We start from the raw sequence: 17,982 nt of genomic DNA on the forward strand, positions 1-17,982 counted from the left end.
GTTGGGGATTGATAAGGTAGTTATCACAGGTTTATAAAGAAGAAAGTGATATGATGAAAAATAATTTTTATGAGTAATGTTAAATTTATTCTAAGAATATACTATATTTGTGGGGAGATTACATTATGCAACATCTACAAAATGGAATTCTATACACCTATTAAAAAGTTATGTTTCTATCTATTAATATAAACATATTTAAATGTAATAAGTTGAAAACTCAAGAAAAATAACTATACATATAATATATGATCTACAGTCTTAATAAAAATGATATAAATGTAAATATTAATACCTGTAACACTAACACACACGCACTATACTGAAGTGTGTATTATTTTTCTGGAAAGTTATCTAAGAAACTCTTAAAATGTCACAGTCAGTCTTTCTGTTATCTGTGATGTGCTTTTTTCACATTGGCATAAACTACTTTTTTTTAAAAGATAATTAAAAGGAAAAAACATATTTTAACCAGCTTTTTAAAAATGGCTGTTCTTTTTCTGATTTTAAAATACTTTAACATTCCATTTGATGTTTAAAAATAAATATTGTTAAAATTCCCAATTTTGTGGATTTTTCTGTGGATTAAATCAGCTGACTTAATCTAGATCCTGAATATGCACTGCATAGTTTATTCGTTCAACAGATATGCACTTAGTGTTTTTGATATGCACTATTCCAGATGCTGGAGCATTTATAAACTGCTTTGTATGTATTTGAAAATTGTTCTGTTCTGTTTAAATGCAGCTTCAAAAATTAGGTTTCAAAAAGAAGCATTAGTAGGAATTCTTAAACATTAGACATAAAACTGAAGGGAGCTATAACCTTTATAGACATATAAATGAATGGCTCTAATTACATATTTGATGCAATTTAATATTTTGCATCAATCTAAGTTTCTCAGAGTGGGAAATTGGCCAACAGATATGTTTACATATGGAAAAAAATACATCCCTAGTTGGATAAATGTTCCTATGGGATTATCTCAAAGAAACATATAGCACTGTGGTCTCTCTTTTTTTCTGTTTCTGATGATTGGAAGAGTAAATTGCAGATAACTGATGGGGATACAGGAAAAGGAGATAAAAGGCCATTCCTGGGAGTCATGTAAGACGCCATCACGAAAGTATTTTTCCCCTGTCTTGTAAGTAATAACAGCACAAAAAGATGACTACACATACTTTATTTACTGAAGGTGTTTTGTAAAAACCTAGATTAATTTAAAATTATTAGGAATGGAGGTTAATTTTTTAAAAAGCTGAACCAATAGAACCAGTTTATAATAAGCGTGGGCTGATGGCAAATTTTGTCATAAATTTAGATGATTATACTGAAAGAACTGTATTTCTTTTACCAACATAAACGTTACATGAAGCTAAGTCATTTTGAAACCTATGACGACCATGCACAGGCCAACCAGCTAACCACTAAATAGCAATAACCAGGTGAATGAATAAATGAATACAAGCTGAAAATGAAATTAATTTAGTTACATTTGACTGTGGGCTGTTTGTACACATTGTCTAACCATCTAGACGAGGTATTTGATGTGAATAACATGAAATGTTGAATGAACGAATTATATAAATAATGATATATAAATATATGAAATGTATGTAATATACATGTTATATATAATACATATACTATACATATACTTGACACTTCAAAAGTGTGTAGTGGCTACTACTAATACCGGCCTGTGAGGGATTTATGCAAGAATGGAGCATGGAGGAAATAAGGTAAGTTTCTCAGGACCTAATTCATATTTCTTTACCAGAGTCCACTTCAAAACATGGTTCTTGAGAATCCTGGATGTATTTTCGATATCATTTCCACATCAGTAAAACTCAGTATTGTTCTGTGACTATAAAACTCACCAGAATCATTATCTTATTCATAGAGATTTTTATAGCAGAAAGAGGCATTCGATACCATATAGTCCAATTTTTTTTTCACTGAGAAGAAAACCCTCAAAAGGAGTTATTTGTCCTATGTCACCCAGTGAGCAGCTTGCCCAGGTGTCCTGTAGAGGTCTTCTGATTCTAATTCACGACCTACATATTTGTGGTTTCATGTACTATTAATGTTTTTATTTTTGTCTTCCAGAAACTTATATTCTGAATTCTACTGACTATTTGGTATACTTCTCTGGGCCATTAGTAAAATCACTGACTGACAAAATTCCACAAAAGTAAGGGTCCTTGTAAGTTCAAGTGCCTTGACTGAGTACCAAATGTGGACATCAACATGAACATTTCTTTCCAATATGCATCATTTCCCTACCCCTTATTCTCACTTATTTTGATCATTATGGGATAAAGTTGACCATATGGAAAGAGCAAACCATTCAGTGGTATCTGAATTTATTTTGTTGGGACTTTCCAAATCTCAAAATCTTCAGATTTTATTCTTCTTGGGATTCTCTGTGGTCTTCGTGGGGATTGTGTTAGGAAACCTGCTCATCTTGGTGACTGTGACCTTTGATTCACGCCTTCACACACCAATGTATTTTCTGCTTACCAACCTCTCCTGCATTGATATGATCCTGGCTTCTTTTGCTACCCCTAAGATGATTGTAGATTTCCTCCGAAAACGTAAGACCATCTCATGGTGGGGATGTTATTCCCAGATGTTCTTCATGCACCTCCTGGGTGGGAGTGAGATGATGTTGCTTGTAGCCATGGCAATAGACAGGTATGTTGCCATATGCAAACCCCTCCATTACATGACCATCATGAGCCCACGGGTGCTCACTGGGCTATTGTTATCCTCCTATGCAGTTGGATTTGTGCACTCATCTAGTCAAATGGCTTTCATGTTGAATTTGCCCTTCTGTGGTCCCAATGTTATAGACAGCTTTTTCTGTGACCTTCCCCTTGTGATTAAACTTGCCTGCAAGGACACCTACATCCTACAGTTCCTGGTCATTGCTGACAGTGGGCTCCTGTCACTGGTCTGCTTCCTCCTCTTGCTTATCTCCTATGGAGTCATAATATTCTCAGTTAGGTACCGTGCTGCCAGTCGATCCTCGAAGGCGTTCTCCACTCTCTCAGCTCACATCACAGTTGTGACTCTGTTCTTCGCTCCGTGTGTCTTTATCTACGTATGGCCCTTCAGCAGATACTCGGTAGACAAAATTCTTTCTGTGTTTTACACAATTTTCACACCTCTCTTAAATCCTATTATTTATACATTAAGAAATCAAGAGGTAAAAGCAGCCATTAAAAAAAGACTCTGCATATAAATTTAAAACATACTATTTAGATGACACTTTTGAAGAGACACTCTCTTGTTTGTTTGAACATTTAAGAAACTCGTTTTTAATGTATCAGGTTCGTGCAAAAGTAATTGCGGTTTTTGCCATTAAAATAAATGGCAAAATTAAAGTAATGGCAAAAACCACTATAAGTTGTGTACCAGCTAGCAGTTCAAGTTCTGTATGAGGAAAGAGTAGATGTAATTGTTAAAAAGCAAACACCTTTTTGTGATCTTTTATGGTCAAACACATAATATCTACAGTTTGGCTTGTATACATTTAAATCCCACCTTTATCAGTTTCTCTGGTGCAAATTTGAACAAAATAAATAAGTTCCCTGTGATTTAGTTTTTTCATCTATACAACCTTGTTTATATGCATCTTTCATTATTATTTTAGCATGCTCTTAAACCTCAGAAAACACATTATTATTGTTACGATTTTTGTTGTTGCTATTGGTAATCTATGTTTAGAGAAAGCACACAGACATCTCATCACAGTTATTTATCCAAGTGCCTTACAGGCTAGAATCTGCATGTTCCAGGTAATCCCTGATTAGTGTGTATTAAATTATACTAAGTTGCTTGCCATAAACACAGTGTGTTCAACCATTCTTCACAAATTTTGTGAGCCTACAGAATGCCAGAAGATACAGCCAGGGCTTCAAGGAACTTATAGCCTGTGGATAGATCGAGCAAACTAAATTGGCAGTTGTTCCTTGGCAGGAACAGCACAGTTACATGATGGTCAGGGTGCTTCGAGAGTGCAGAGGAATGGCATCTCAATCAGGGCAGGGCAGGAAGGGTTCCACTTATAGTTAGCATCAGCTAGATGGAGAAGAAAGACATTCCACGAGAGAGAAATAGTATGTTGAGAATGCATAGAAGCATGACACAGTGGAGAACCTATACATAATTTCATTGAGCTGGGTCATGGGCTATGATGTCAAGAGATGAGATAGACAGGTAGGTCAAATGTAGTCTGATCATATAATAGAAAATATAGGACACTCTTTGGAATTCAAAACTATGTCATGCTGAAATTTAAAAGAGAGACAGGAAGGAAAAAAAGTAAGCATAGACCATTCCTGTCCCAACTTGTACATTGTACTGCTTCTGTTCAAAGTTTGTCTCCTTCTTAGCTCGGTTCATATTTCTCTTTGCAATCTAGGCAACTAGGCCTGTAACTGAATTGAAGGCTAAAGCAAATTTAAGGCAACTGAGTATGGGAGAAGATGTCTACTGTCTTTCAACTTCAGCATAAATCCAAAAAGAAGTTTATGCCTTTTATTGGATATATTATGCCTAGTATCCAGAAAAGCCATTCCGGAGACAGAAGATAAAACATTGAATACTAGGTCTCTAACATGTTATTAGATCATTTGTTACATAAAGGGCATAGTCACATCAGCCTTAGTTGCTTTATACTGAGCAACCAATTTTATGGAGAAAACATTTTATGTACAAGTTGAATTATTGTAACCAAGGATCCCAGCCTCAAAATGCGTTTTCAAACTTTTTTTCTTTCTTTCTGAATCTCAGAATGTAGGCTTGTGTTGTAAGACTTTATCTCCCTTTCCCACCAGGTACATTCATACACAGTGTTTCTTATCTAATTAAGTGCTTGCTTAGAAATCCTAGGGGCCGATTTTGAAACAAACAAGGCAGGGAAACCTGGCTGCAGAATCCTCCCTTCAGAGGGGAATTACTTACAGTTAACCCACCACTACCAGGCCAAAGTCAGGAAAAGGCAAATCAGACCCCAGGACAGGCCATTACTCAAGATAATCTTCAGAACAAGACACGCAGACCTGCAACTTCCTGCACTATTCCCACATATTTCCCGTATCTTTTCCATCTTAAACTCCTTTACTTAGCCCCCAAGCGGGGAATGGTCTGTTAAAGGCATGAACCTGGCCATTCCCCACCTGCTTGCATTTGAATAAAATTGCTTTCCTTTTACCACTCCTTGCTGCACTTGTTTTCAGCCTCTGAGCAGGGAGGTGGGCATGGGTGGGTGTGTTGGGGGCTCGGGGCGGAGGGAGGTGGGGGCAGGCAGGAGGAGCCGGGGGGAGACTTAAGCTGGTTATATTTTAAGCTGGTTATATCTAACTAGAAATAGCTCTTTTCTGAACACATACTATGAAAATACCTATAGGTTTAATATAATCTAGAGTTTTGTTTTTAAAAGGCTATAGATTGGTTGATGTGACTGAAAATTTGTTGAACAAATTGTCACGAATTTGTGATATAAATTATTTGTAAGTTATTTATGTATTTCTTATGTCAAGAAAAAAGCTACCAACTACTATTATATATTTCTTATGCCAGAGAAAGCTACTAACTACTCAATATTTTTCCCAAATAATTTAGCTAATTTTCAAAACAGTATTATTTTAAAAATAATCTACTCTGTCCCCTTTGTTATATGAAATCTGTGAACTGTCTTTATTAGAAGGAGTTATTTTTTCCCTCTCCCAACATGCTAGCTACTATCAAACATATAATACAGAAACCCTCACTCTGACAGCCAGTAGAAGCACCGCCCTCCTTCTGCCTGCCATTCACTTGCTCTACTTCTAAGCACGTGGTGTGATTTATAGATGACTGAAATTTGGAAAAGAGACTGAGCATGAGGTTCTCGGTGTTTTACAATGTTGCTGTTTCAGAGGAGCCAAGGCACACAGTTCTAAACCCCAGTTAAGGGGTAGCACCTTTTTCCACGGGCAAATTTGGTAACACCTCAAACTGTCTTCCTGTCAGGGTCCTCTGCTCTTGGAGGAATGTGTACTTTATTTTATTTATTTATTTATTTGAGACGAAGTATCACTCTGTTGCCCAGGCTGGAGTGCAGTTGCGCAATCTCTGCTCACTGCAACCTCCGCCTCCCGAGTTCAAGTGATTCTCCTGCCTCAGCCCCCTGAGTAGCTGGGATTACAGGCGCCTGCCACTACGCCCGGCTCATTTTTGTATTTTCAGTAGAGACAGAGTTTCGGCATGTTGGCCAGGGTAGTTTCGAACTCCTGACATCAGGTAATCCACTCACGTTGGCCTCCCAAAGTGCTGGGATTACAGGCGTGAACCACTGAGCCTAGCCAGAATGTGCACGTTAGAATTACCCTTGTCTCTGCCCAGCTAAGTATTTGTTCTGTAAACTCTCTCTTTAAGGGGATCCCAGGGTTAAAATTAAGGGGAGGTAGTAGGAAGACTCTTGGGGTTATAAGTCCAGTGCAACTTTACCAGTAATAATACTGATATTTGTCTCTTCCTATTCACAATTCTACCTATGAATTGGTTCAGAACTCACAAGGGAGAAGGGAAGATTGACATTTCAGAGAACCCTACAATCAATTCCTGGTACAAATATTAAGCTTTTTTTTTTTTTCATTTTTCAAGTACAGTTTACATATAGAAAAAAATTACTCTTTAGTGTATGGTTTTGTGAGCTTTTATAACAATTATTTTTTATTATTTTAATTTTTTTAAAATTTATTTTTAATTCTTATGAATACATAATAGTTGCACATATTTATGGGATACTGGAGATGTTTTGATGCATGCAAGCAAACAATGTATAATGAACAAATCAGGGTAATTGGCCGATACCATAGTTATATAATTATCAGATCTTGGAGACAGACCAGTTTCATTAACCCCAAAAATGCCCCTGTCCCCCACAGTAGTCACCTCCTCCTTCCCACTTCCTGTCCTTGACAGTAGCCATCTGATTGTGCTCTTAGAGTTTGCTTTTTCAAGATTGTCATAAAAGTAGAGTCATATAGCAAATAGCCTGTTGAGGGTGGCTTTTCTCACTTGGCAAAATGCCTTCTGAGATTAGTTCAGTAGCAAGCTGATTTAATTAATGTAAATCTATATTACATTTTATTTTATTATTTTATTTTATTTGTTTTTTTGAGATGGAGTCTTGCCCTGTCACCCAGGCTGTAGTGCAGTGGCTCAATCTTGGCTCACTGCAACCTCCACCTCCCCAGTTCAAGCAATTCTCCTGCTTCAGCCTCCCAAGTAGCTGGGATTACAGGTGTGCGCCACCATTCCCGGCTAATTTTTGTATTTTTGGTAGAGACAAAGTTTTGTCATGTTGGCCAGGCTGGTCTCGAACTCCTGACCTCAAGTGGTCCACCCACCTCAGGCTCCCAAAATGCTGGGATTACAGGTACTGTGAGCCACTGTGCCTGGCCTAGATTACATTTTAATATCTACCCATATAAGTACTCCCATTACTACTCCCCCTCAAACGATCTTGGTTTGTCTCATTCAGTTTTTCATTTACGTTAACTAGAGTGATTTTACCAAATAATATGAGCAGTATATCATTATAATTGCATTAACCAAAACATTGTTTCAGGGATAAATATATATTGGTATACCATATTTGACTTTCCTATCCTAGAACATGGTTTAATTTTGAACTTATTTGGGTCTTCTTTTGTGACTTCAGTAATGTTTTATAACTTTTTTCATTATATACTGAAACTTACAAAACTTATGAATTATTTTAATTTTGATGAAGCAATTTTTCAATTGCATTTTTTGTTATTTCTCAAATGTTGATAATCATATATATGTATATGTGTGTGTGTGTATATATATATATATATATATTTCTTTATTTGTAACTAGCCGCTATACTAAACTCTCTAATTCAAATTTTAGTTGATTTTCTTGGGCCTAGTATATAATGTCTCATATGTTATGTTTTCCTATTACCTTTTAATGTCTTATTTCATATTTTAGCTTATGACATGTCTAGACTTAGTATTTTCTCTGATATATTTTCCTGAAAAGTAAATGATATGGAGAGATGACATAAAAGTTCTGAGATAGTCCTCTAGCATGGATAATTCCTGATTTTAATGTTTTTTAAATATGGTAAATATTTGACATTTTTTAACAAAATAAAATATATTTGGAATGATGAAAACTTTAATTTGCACTTGGCTTATTTGCTATGGACTAATGTACTAATTTTGGTGGAGGTATTTTCAACATTTCTAACGGGTAGATGTAAATCTTTAATTGGTATAAGAAATCTAAGAAAGTGAAACTGCAGTTGAAAGTTACAACTTCCAGCCAAAACTGAAACAAGTAAAGTTTACAAGGAACTTAGCCACCACCTAGTGAATACTGTGTTTCTTTGCTTTGCTTTAAATAAGAAACCAAGAGTTAGGAAGATGGAAAATTTACTAAAATGGGCTGGAGTCTTTCCAATCTTCTAAGAGCAAGCTAAAGGCAGACTTAAATCTTATAGCTTCCAAAGAGGCAGTCAAGCTGATAACTCTCTCACCATTACCCAAAATAGCCTTTTTCACAGGCAAATTTGAACATTACTTTGAGAGATTTCTTTCCACTGGAACGCATCAGCAAAGTTCAGAATTCCAGTGGACATCACAACCCATTAAGTCACCATTAGAAATTAAATTCCTCTGAAAGTGGCAAGGCAGATAGTAACGAGAAATGACCTGGATATCAAAATAATTGTTCATAGTTTAAAATGTATTGCCTACCATAGATTCAAAATTCTAAGTCTTTAACTTCGCTAAAAGTATAAGTCATTCTTCCAGATTTCAGGAAGAACTAAAAATATATATAATACCTGTTACAATCTAATTTGCAAAGTGTAACAATTTGCTCAGAGTTATTCTTCCAAGATATTTTACATTGAGCATAATTGGTCAGATAGATTGAAATGTCTAGAGAAAAATAGAAACTATGTTTCAGGCTACCAAAAAGTAGTCAAAGGCAGTTCTTCAGTCTGCACCCAACGTGTTGTTCTTTTTATAAAAAATGAAGAGTCTGATGAAAAACTAAGCAAATAGACTGTAATTACAGTCTTTGAGCATCTCAGTCTTAATCCCATGTTATGTATAAGAGAGCTAGGGTATAGGGGAGTGGTTCCTAACTTACCCAAGTTTCCATAATTAGCAAGCAAAAGGAGTGAAATTGAAATCCAGTCTGTTTTTGTAGTCTATGCACCTTTTCATAACACTATGCTACCTCGAACAGTAGGTTCTGGACACCACATTTGTAAATAAGCTTCTTCCCCAAATCTAGAAACAGCATAAAATATAACAGAGTTTGTGGAGAAGAGTCCCTGGGCGAATACGCAAAGACTAATTTATTGCTCTTATAAACTCAAGACAAAGAAAAAGAATGTACATTCCTACAACTGTAAAATTCACCTTCTCACACCTAGTGGGGTTTTGAAAATGATTACATGCATCCATGTGATAAAATTAACAAATAGCATTGATTGAAAAGAAACACAAAACACAAACACCAAACAGTACATAATATACAATCACATCCATAGAAATGTGACTCATAGAAATGTACATCCATAGAAATGTACTCAGAATATGACTTAATTTAGAAATAGAGTTTTGCAGGTCAGGCGCGATGGCTCATCCCTGTAATCCCAGCACTTTCGGAGGCCAAGGCGGGCAGATCACAAGGTCAGGAGATTGAGACCATCCTAGCTAATACAGTGAAACCCCTTCTCTACTAAAAATACAGAAAAATTAGCTGGGCATGGTGGTGGGCGCCTGCAGTCCCAGCTACTTGGGAGGCTGAGGCAGGAGAATGGCATGAACCCGGGAGGTGGAGCTCGCAGTGAGCCGAGATCGCACCGCTGCACTCCAGCCTGGGCGACAGAGGGAGACTCCATCTCAAAAAAAAAAAAAAAGAAAAGAAAAGAAAATAAATAGAGTTTTGCAGAAATAATTAAGGTAAGGACCAAAATGAGATCATACTAATTAGTGTGGACACAAAATGCAATGACAGTGTCTAAAAGAGACAGAAAAGGACACACACACAGAGGAAACGGCCATGTGAAGATGCATGTAGACAGAGATTGGAGTTGTGCTGCCACAAACCAAGGAACACCTGGGCTTTCAGAGGCTGGAGGAGGCAGGGAAGGTTTCATCCCTAAAGCCTTCAGAGGGAGGATGGGCCTGCTGACACCTGAATTTCAGACTTCTATTCTGTAGATCTGTGAGAGAATACATTTTTGTTGTTTTAAGCCACAGTGTTTGTGGTAATTTGTGATGGCAGCCCTAGAAAACTAATGCAACAGACAAAGCTGATTTCTTGTATTATAATTACAGCTGAATCTAAATGTGAACCGTAAATTTGACAAAAAGTAGCAAGTTAGACGATGCAAACTGATGGCAAGAAAGTGGAAATACATGACTTCTCATACAGTTGATAGGAGGCAAACCAGTTTGGAAAGAAATTTGGAATTATTTAATTAAAATAAATATATGCATACAATACTGCTAGGAAATTCCTCTCCTGAATAGTTACTCTCAGAGAAAATCTGATACCACAGATACATATCTGTATATCACAAATATGCAATGTGGTTGGGCAAAAATATCTCAAAGACATTAGCCCAAACTAAAACACAAATTATTTGATTACTACTTAATCATAATGCCTAGAAAAATACGTCCATCATATAGCAGTGTTAAGGGATCTTTGGGGTGTTGCTTTTCTGGCCAGAAGCCTCTGTGGCCAGTGGTACCTTTTCCCGAGTTTTGCTTGGGCCTACTGGGCTCTTTCTGCCCACTTGGCGTGGCAGGCTATGCTCAGCTCACACCACCAGCCCGGATCCCATGCCTGCCAAGAGAGACTGTGTGGGGAGGTGATGGGTGTGTAAATGAGCATGGGGTCTTGCCACTGCAGTCAGACATGCCAGCTGCTGCAGTGGGGTGGGCAGCTCCATGCTCTGGCATGGGCACCAGCTCTCTGCAAGGCTCTGACTGAAGCAGGCACGCTGCCAGCAGCTTCCACAGCTGGCACCAGGGAACACAGTGGCACCCAGAATCTTAGAGATGCCAGGAACCGCAGGGCTCCAAAGAAGGAGTCACAGCCCTAGCTCAGGGAGCTTCCAGGTCTGGGTTCCCTGATAAGCAACAGCTCTTCCTTCCCTCTCTTCTTCAGCAACATGGTGAGCAAGGGGCACGTCTCAGCCCTGTTTGTGTTACAGCTCTTTTAGCCTCACTATTCAGCAGGTCCCAAGTTCTTGTCCTGTGACCAGGAAGAATGAGGTATGCAGGCAAGTGGAGGGTGAGCAAGATGAAGAGGAGCTTTATTGAGCCATAGAACAGCTCGCAGGGAACCTACGGGGGGAGATCCTTTCCACAGTCAGGGTGTCCTGATGAGTGTTCAGCTCCTAGCAGAGGGTAGCTCCTCTGTGCTAGGCAAGTTGTCCGAACAAGTGTAGTTCCTCTCTGCAGCTGGTCTCCGGACAAGGGTTCAGCTATCAACAGAGAGCATAGGTCCTCTCTGCAGCTGGTCCTCCTATCATCTGTTCAGCTCTGGCTGAACCCAGAGCTCTTATCGGCCTAAGAGGGGAGGAACTGTGCACACTGATTGGTCCATGGGCGGCCATGGGTGGGCCTGGAAAAGGCATCACAAGCTCCTACTCTGGTCCATGGGACTGCCAGCCCAGCCCTCGGGCTTCAGGCCCTCCCTGGCTAATGGTGAGGCCTCACAGGGACTCCTTCTGCTCAGGAGCTTGTCTGTCTCCTGCTGCAGCCCATGGCCCCCAGACTGCTTGTGCCAAGAAGTAGCTGTGGGCCAGCTCCAATCTGCCCTCAGCTCTGCCCCCCGACACGCTTGTGGGTGCCCAAAGTCCAGAAGGGACTGAGGTGGTTCGTCAGTGCTGCCCTAAGTGTGTGCACCCCTTTCTGGGCTGTGATAGTGCCAGGGCTCAGCCCTACACTGCTTTGAGATATGAGTGGGTGCTGATAGCAGGGAGAGGCCCCAGGTCTGCACCCCAGCCAGCCCTGGCACTCCATGTGCAAGTGCAGCACTGCTCCAGGCCCAGCTCCACCTCGGGGCCCCGCTCTGTGTGACCCTGCTGCTCCCCCACCAGCGGGCAGCCTGGCCCAGCCCCATTGCAGCAGCCCCCTGGGTGGCAGGCTTTGAGGGGGCTGTCTGCTTCTTCCCTACAGCGGCGGGCATAATGGCAACAGCCGCTCCAGATAGCCCACCACTGCCATCAGCAGGAATTACTTAAGTGCTGCCAAGGCATAAAAGTCTCTCATTTTCCTATTTCCCCATCAATTTCACACTAACATAGTGCATAACTCATATGAAATCCTCATTACTTACTAGTAAAAAAAAAGTTCAGCAGGTGATTCTATGTTCTCACCAATGCTTTTGTCTAAACCTGACATACTGGGTTAGAATTAACAACCTTCTTTGTGTGTATCCATTGTGCCTGCTACATGGCATTATCATTCCAAGTATATTTTTTATTTTTGTTAAGTGCCATTAACCAAGTTACTCATTGAGGCTTGCAATGATGTTTCATTTCTCTTATTTCCAAGATCATTGCACAATCTCTGACACATAATAGATCCTCAGGACAGATTCATTTTAATATATTAATTAGTTGATTAATTATAGGGTGAAGATTTAAAGATGAAAGGGAATACAACAATTTTCCAAATAAACTTCCTCTATAACTTTTGGTATGTGGAAACACCACACACCAAAAAATGTACAAATTCCAAGAAATATGAAACCTGCAAAGACTGAACCAGAAAGAAACAGAAATTCTGAACATATCAGTAATGAATAAAGAGATTGAATCATTAATTTTTTAAGAAAGTTTCCTATCAAAGAAAAGCACAAGTCCTGACAAATTAAATGCTGAATTTTACCAAACATTTAAATAACTAATACCAATACTTCTTAAACTCTTCCAAAAAAAGTGAAGAGGAGGAAATAGTTACAAACTCATTTTACCAGGCCAGCGTTATCCTGGTACCATTCTATACAAGATCACTACAAGAAAAGAAACTACATATCAATATCACTGATGAACATACATGCAAAAATTTTCAACAAAATACTAGCAAATCAAATTTAACAGCACATTAAAAATATCATTCACCATGATCAAGTAGGCTTTATCCCAGAAATACAACAGTGTGTCAATATATAAATCAATAATGTGATATACTATCTTATAAGGAATAAAAATCACATAATTATCTCAATAGATGTAGAAAAATTATTTGACAAAGCTCAACAACTGTTTATGATGAAAAAAATCTCAAAAAAACGGCTATAGGAGAAATGTACCTCAACACAGTAAGGCTATATATGACAAGCCCATAGTTTACATTATACCCGTAGTGAAAGTTGAAGCATTTCCTCTAAGGTCTGGAATAAGAGAAAGCTGCTCAGTCTAACTAATTCTGTTGAACACAGTACTGGAAGCCCTAGCAGGAGCAATTAAACAAGAAAAATAAATAAAAGCCATTCGTATGGGAAAGAAAGAAGTGACATTGACTCTGTTTGCTGATGACACGATCTTATATATAAAAACCCTAAAAACTTCATCCAAACCTGTTAAAGCTAATAAACAAATTCAGTAAAGTTGCATGTTACAAAGTCAACATACAAATATCTGTAGCATTTCTATACACTAACAATGAACTATCTGAAAACAAAATTAAGAAAATAGTCTTATTTACAATAACATCAAAACCAAAAAAAACTTAGGAGTAAATTTAACCAAGAAGGTGAAAGATCTGTCCACTGAAAACTATAAAACAATGATGAAAAAATTGAAGAAGACACAAATAAATAGAAAGATAATCTATGTTCAAAGATTGGAAAAATTAATATTGTTAAAATGTCTATACTACAGATTCAATGCAATTTCTATAAAAATTCCAATGTTATTTTTTCAAAGAAATAGAACAATCCTGTAATTTGTATGAAAGCAGAAAAAAAAGCCCAAATGACCAAAACAATCTTGAGCAAAAAGAACAAAGCTGGAGACAACACACTCTCTGATTTCAAAATATATGACAAATCTATGGCAAATAAAACAGCATGGTGCTGGCATAAATCAAGTATATATGGAATAGGATAGAAAGCCAAGAAATAAAACCAAATATTTATGGTCGATTGATTTTCAACAGAGCTAAGAGCACACAATGGGGAAAAGACAGTCTCTCTCTCTCTCTCTCTCTCCCTCCCCCTTCCACTTTCTCTCTTGACAGGGTCTCACTCTTCACCAGGCTTGAGTGTAGTGGTATGATCATGGCTCATTGCAGCCTCCACCTTCTGGACTCAGGTGATCTCTCACCTCAGCCTCCTGAGTAGCTGGAACCACAGGCACATGCCAACTACACCCAGCTAATTTTTGTATTTTTTGTAGAGATGGGGTTTCACCATGTTTCCCAAGCTGGTCTTGAACTCCTAGGCTCAAGTGATCTGTCCACCTTGGGACAGATCTGGGACATAGGCATAAGCCATCATATCCGGCCAAGACAATCTCTTAATAAATGATGTTGGAAAAACTGTATATCGACACACAGAAGAATAAAATTGACCATTATCTTACATTATACACAAGATTAAACTCAAAATGGATAAAATACTTAAATGTAAAACCTGAAACTAAAGCTAAGAGAAGAAAATAGAGGGAAAATCTCCACAATATTTACTTACTAGTAAAAAAAAAGTAAAAAGCAATGCTTTCTTAGACAGAACTCCAAAAGCACAAGCAACAGAAGGAAAAATAGACAATGGGATTGCATCAAACTAAAAAGCTTCTGCACAACCAAGGAAACAACTAACACAGTGAAGAGGCAACTCACATATTGAAATATATATTTATATATATATAAACATATATATATAATATATATTTATATATTATATATATAAACATATATATAATATATAAACATATATATATTTATATATATCAACATATATATATTATATATATAAACATATATATTTATATATATAAACATATATATTTTTATGTATAAACATATATATTTTTATATATATAAACATATATATTTTTATATATATAAACATATATATATGTTTGCAAACCATATATTTAATAAGCAGCTAATACCCAAAATATGTAAGGAGCTCAAAAACAAACAAACCACTTAAAATTGGCAAGAGATCTAAGAAGATATTTCTCAAAAGAAGAGTTATGAATTATCAACAGATATATGAAAAAACATTCAATATCACTAATCATCAGAGAAATGCAAATTATAAAGTGAGATATCCTGTTGACCCAGTTAAAATGGCTAGTATTGAAAACCAAACAAACAAAATAAATGCTAATAAGGATACAGAGAAAAGGGAGCTCTTATACACTGTTGGTGGGAGTGTAAATTAGTAAAGCAATTATGAAAAACAGTACAGAGGTTCCTCAAAAAAATAAAACTAGAACCACCATATGATCCAGCAATCTCATTTCTTGGCATATACACAAAGGTAATGAAAACTGTACTTCTGCACCCCTGTTTACTGCAGTGCCAGTCACAAAAGCCAAGATATGGAATCAAACTAGATATCCATCTACAGATGAATGGTTAAAGATAATGCAGCATATATAAGTATATATATATATATGTATATATAAACACACACACACACATACCTACACACACATCCAGTGGAATACTACTCAGATCTAAAACAGAATCAAATCCTGTCATTTGCAACAGCATGAATGAACCCGAAAGACATGTTAAGAGATATAAGCTGGGCACAGAAAATTAAATGCTCTATGATTTCTCATATCTTGAACCCAAAAAAGTTGATTTTATAGAGGCAGGGAGTAGAAACTGGTTACCAGAACCTGGGAAAGTCAAGGAGAGGAGGAGCACTGGGAGAGGCTGGTCAATGGGTACAAAGTTACACTTAGAAAGAATAAGTTTTAGTGTTCTGTTAAGCAGTAGGATGATTATGACAATGTAGTGTATATTTCAAGATAGCTAGAAGAGAAGATTGTGAATGTTGTCATCACAAATAATAACTGTTTAAAGTAATGGATATAGTAATTACCCAAAATTGATTATTACACTATGCATACATGCCTTGAAACATCATATTGTACCTCATTATTATGTACAATTATTATGTGTCAATTATATATTTAAATACAAAGAGAATAAAATACCTAGGAATCAAACTTACAAGGGATGTGAAGGACCTCTTCAAGGAGAACTACAAACCACTGTTCAACGAAATAAAAGAGGACACAAACAAATGGAAGAACAGTCCATGCTCATGGATAGGAGGAATCAATATTGTGAAAATGGCCATACTGCCCAAGGTAATTTATAGATTCAATGACATCTCCATCAAGCTACCAATGACTTTCTCCACAGAATTGGAAAAAAACTACTCTAAAGTTCATATGGAACCAAAAAAGAGCCCACATAGCCAAGACAATCTTAAGGAAAAAGAACAAAGCTGGAGGTATCATGCTACCTGACTTCAAACTATACTACAAGGCTACAGTAACCAAAACAGCAAGGTACTGGTACCAAAACAGATATATAGACCAATGGAACAGAACAAAGTCCTCAGAAATAGCACCACACATATACAACCATCTGATCTTTGACAAACCTGACAAAAACAAGAAATGGGGAAAGGATTCCCTGTTTAATAAACGGTGCTGGAAAAACTGGCTAGCCATTATGCAGAAAGCTGAAACTGGATGCCTTCCTTACACCATATACAAAAATTAACTCAAGATGGATTAAAGACTTAAATGTAAAACCTAAAACCATAAAAACCCTAGGAGAAAACCTAAGCAATACCACTCAGGACATAGGAATGGGCAAAGACTTCATGTCTAAAACACCAAAAGCAATGGGAACAAAAGCCAAAATTGACAAATGGTATCTAATTAAAATAAAGAGCTTCTGCACAGCAAAAGAAACTATCATGAGAGTGAACAGGCAACCTACAGAATGGGAGAAAATTTTTGCATTCTACTCATCTGACAAAGGGCTAACATCCAGAATCTACAAACAACTTAAACAAATTTACAAGAAAAAAGCAAACAATCCTATCAAAAAGTGGGCAAAGGATATGAACAGACACTTCTCAAAAGAAGACATTTATGCAGCCAGCAGGCACATGAAAAAATGCTCATCATTACTGGCCATCAGAGAAATGCAAATCAAAACCACAATAAGATACCGTCTCACGCCAGTTAGAATGGTGATCATTAAAAAGTCAGGAAACAACAGATGCTGGAGAGGATGTGGAGAAATGGGAACGCTTTTACATTGTTGATGGGAGTTCAACCACTGTAGAAGACAGTGTGGCGATTCCTCAGGAATCTAGAACTAGAAATACCATTTGACCCAGTCATCCCATTACTGGGTATATACCCAAAGGATTATACATCATTCTACTATAAAGACACATATACACATATGTTTATTGCACTATTTACAATAGCAAAGACTTGGAACCAGCCCAAATGCCCATCAATGATAGACAGGATTAAGAAAATATGTTACATATACACCATGAAATATTATGCAGCCTTAAAAAAGGATGAGTTCATGTCCTTTGCAGGGACATGGATGAAGCTGGAAACCATCATTCTCAGCAAACTATCACAAGGACAGAAAACCAAACACCTCATGTTCTCACTCATAGGTAGGAATTGAACATGGACACAGGGTGGGGAACATCACACACTGAGGCCTGTCAGGGGGTGAGGGTCTTGGGGAGGGATAGCATTAGGAGAAATACCTAATGTAAATGATTAGTTGATGGGTGCAGCAAGCCAAGATGGCACATGTATACATATATAATGAACCTGCACGTTGTGCACATATACCATAGAACGTAAAGAATAATTTAAAAAAAAATAAATATTAAATAATTTTTAAAAGG

The 17,982-nt window shown here is 37.4% G+C and overlaps 1 protein-coding gene and 1 pseudogene across 1 annotated transcript; one reads left to right on the plus strand and one right to left on the minus strand.

Annotated features, from left to right (window-relative positions):
• LOC100601371 overlaps positions 1-17,982 on the minus strand; it is a 481,171-nt pseudogene that overhangs the window by 196,827 nt on the left and 266,362 nt on the right.
• Positions 2,333-3,247, plus strand: LOC115832365 (olfactory receptor 4K13). The gene has a single exon (XM_030802979.1). It carries the CDS (start codon positions 2,333-2,335, stop codon positions 3,245-3,247), a length of 915 nt encoding a protein of 304 aa, XP_030658839.1.

This window comes from Nomascus leucogenys, chromosome 22a (genome assembly GCF_006542625.1).
Source record: "Nomascus leucogenys isolate Asia chromosome 22a, Asia_NLE_v1, whole genome shotgun sequence".
In the NCBI taxonomy this organism is placed as follows: Eukaryota; Metazoa; Chordata; class Mammalia; order Primates; family Hylobatidae; genus Nomascus; species Nomascus leucogenys.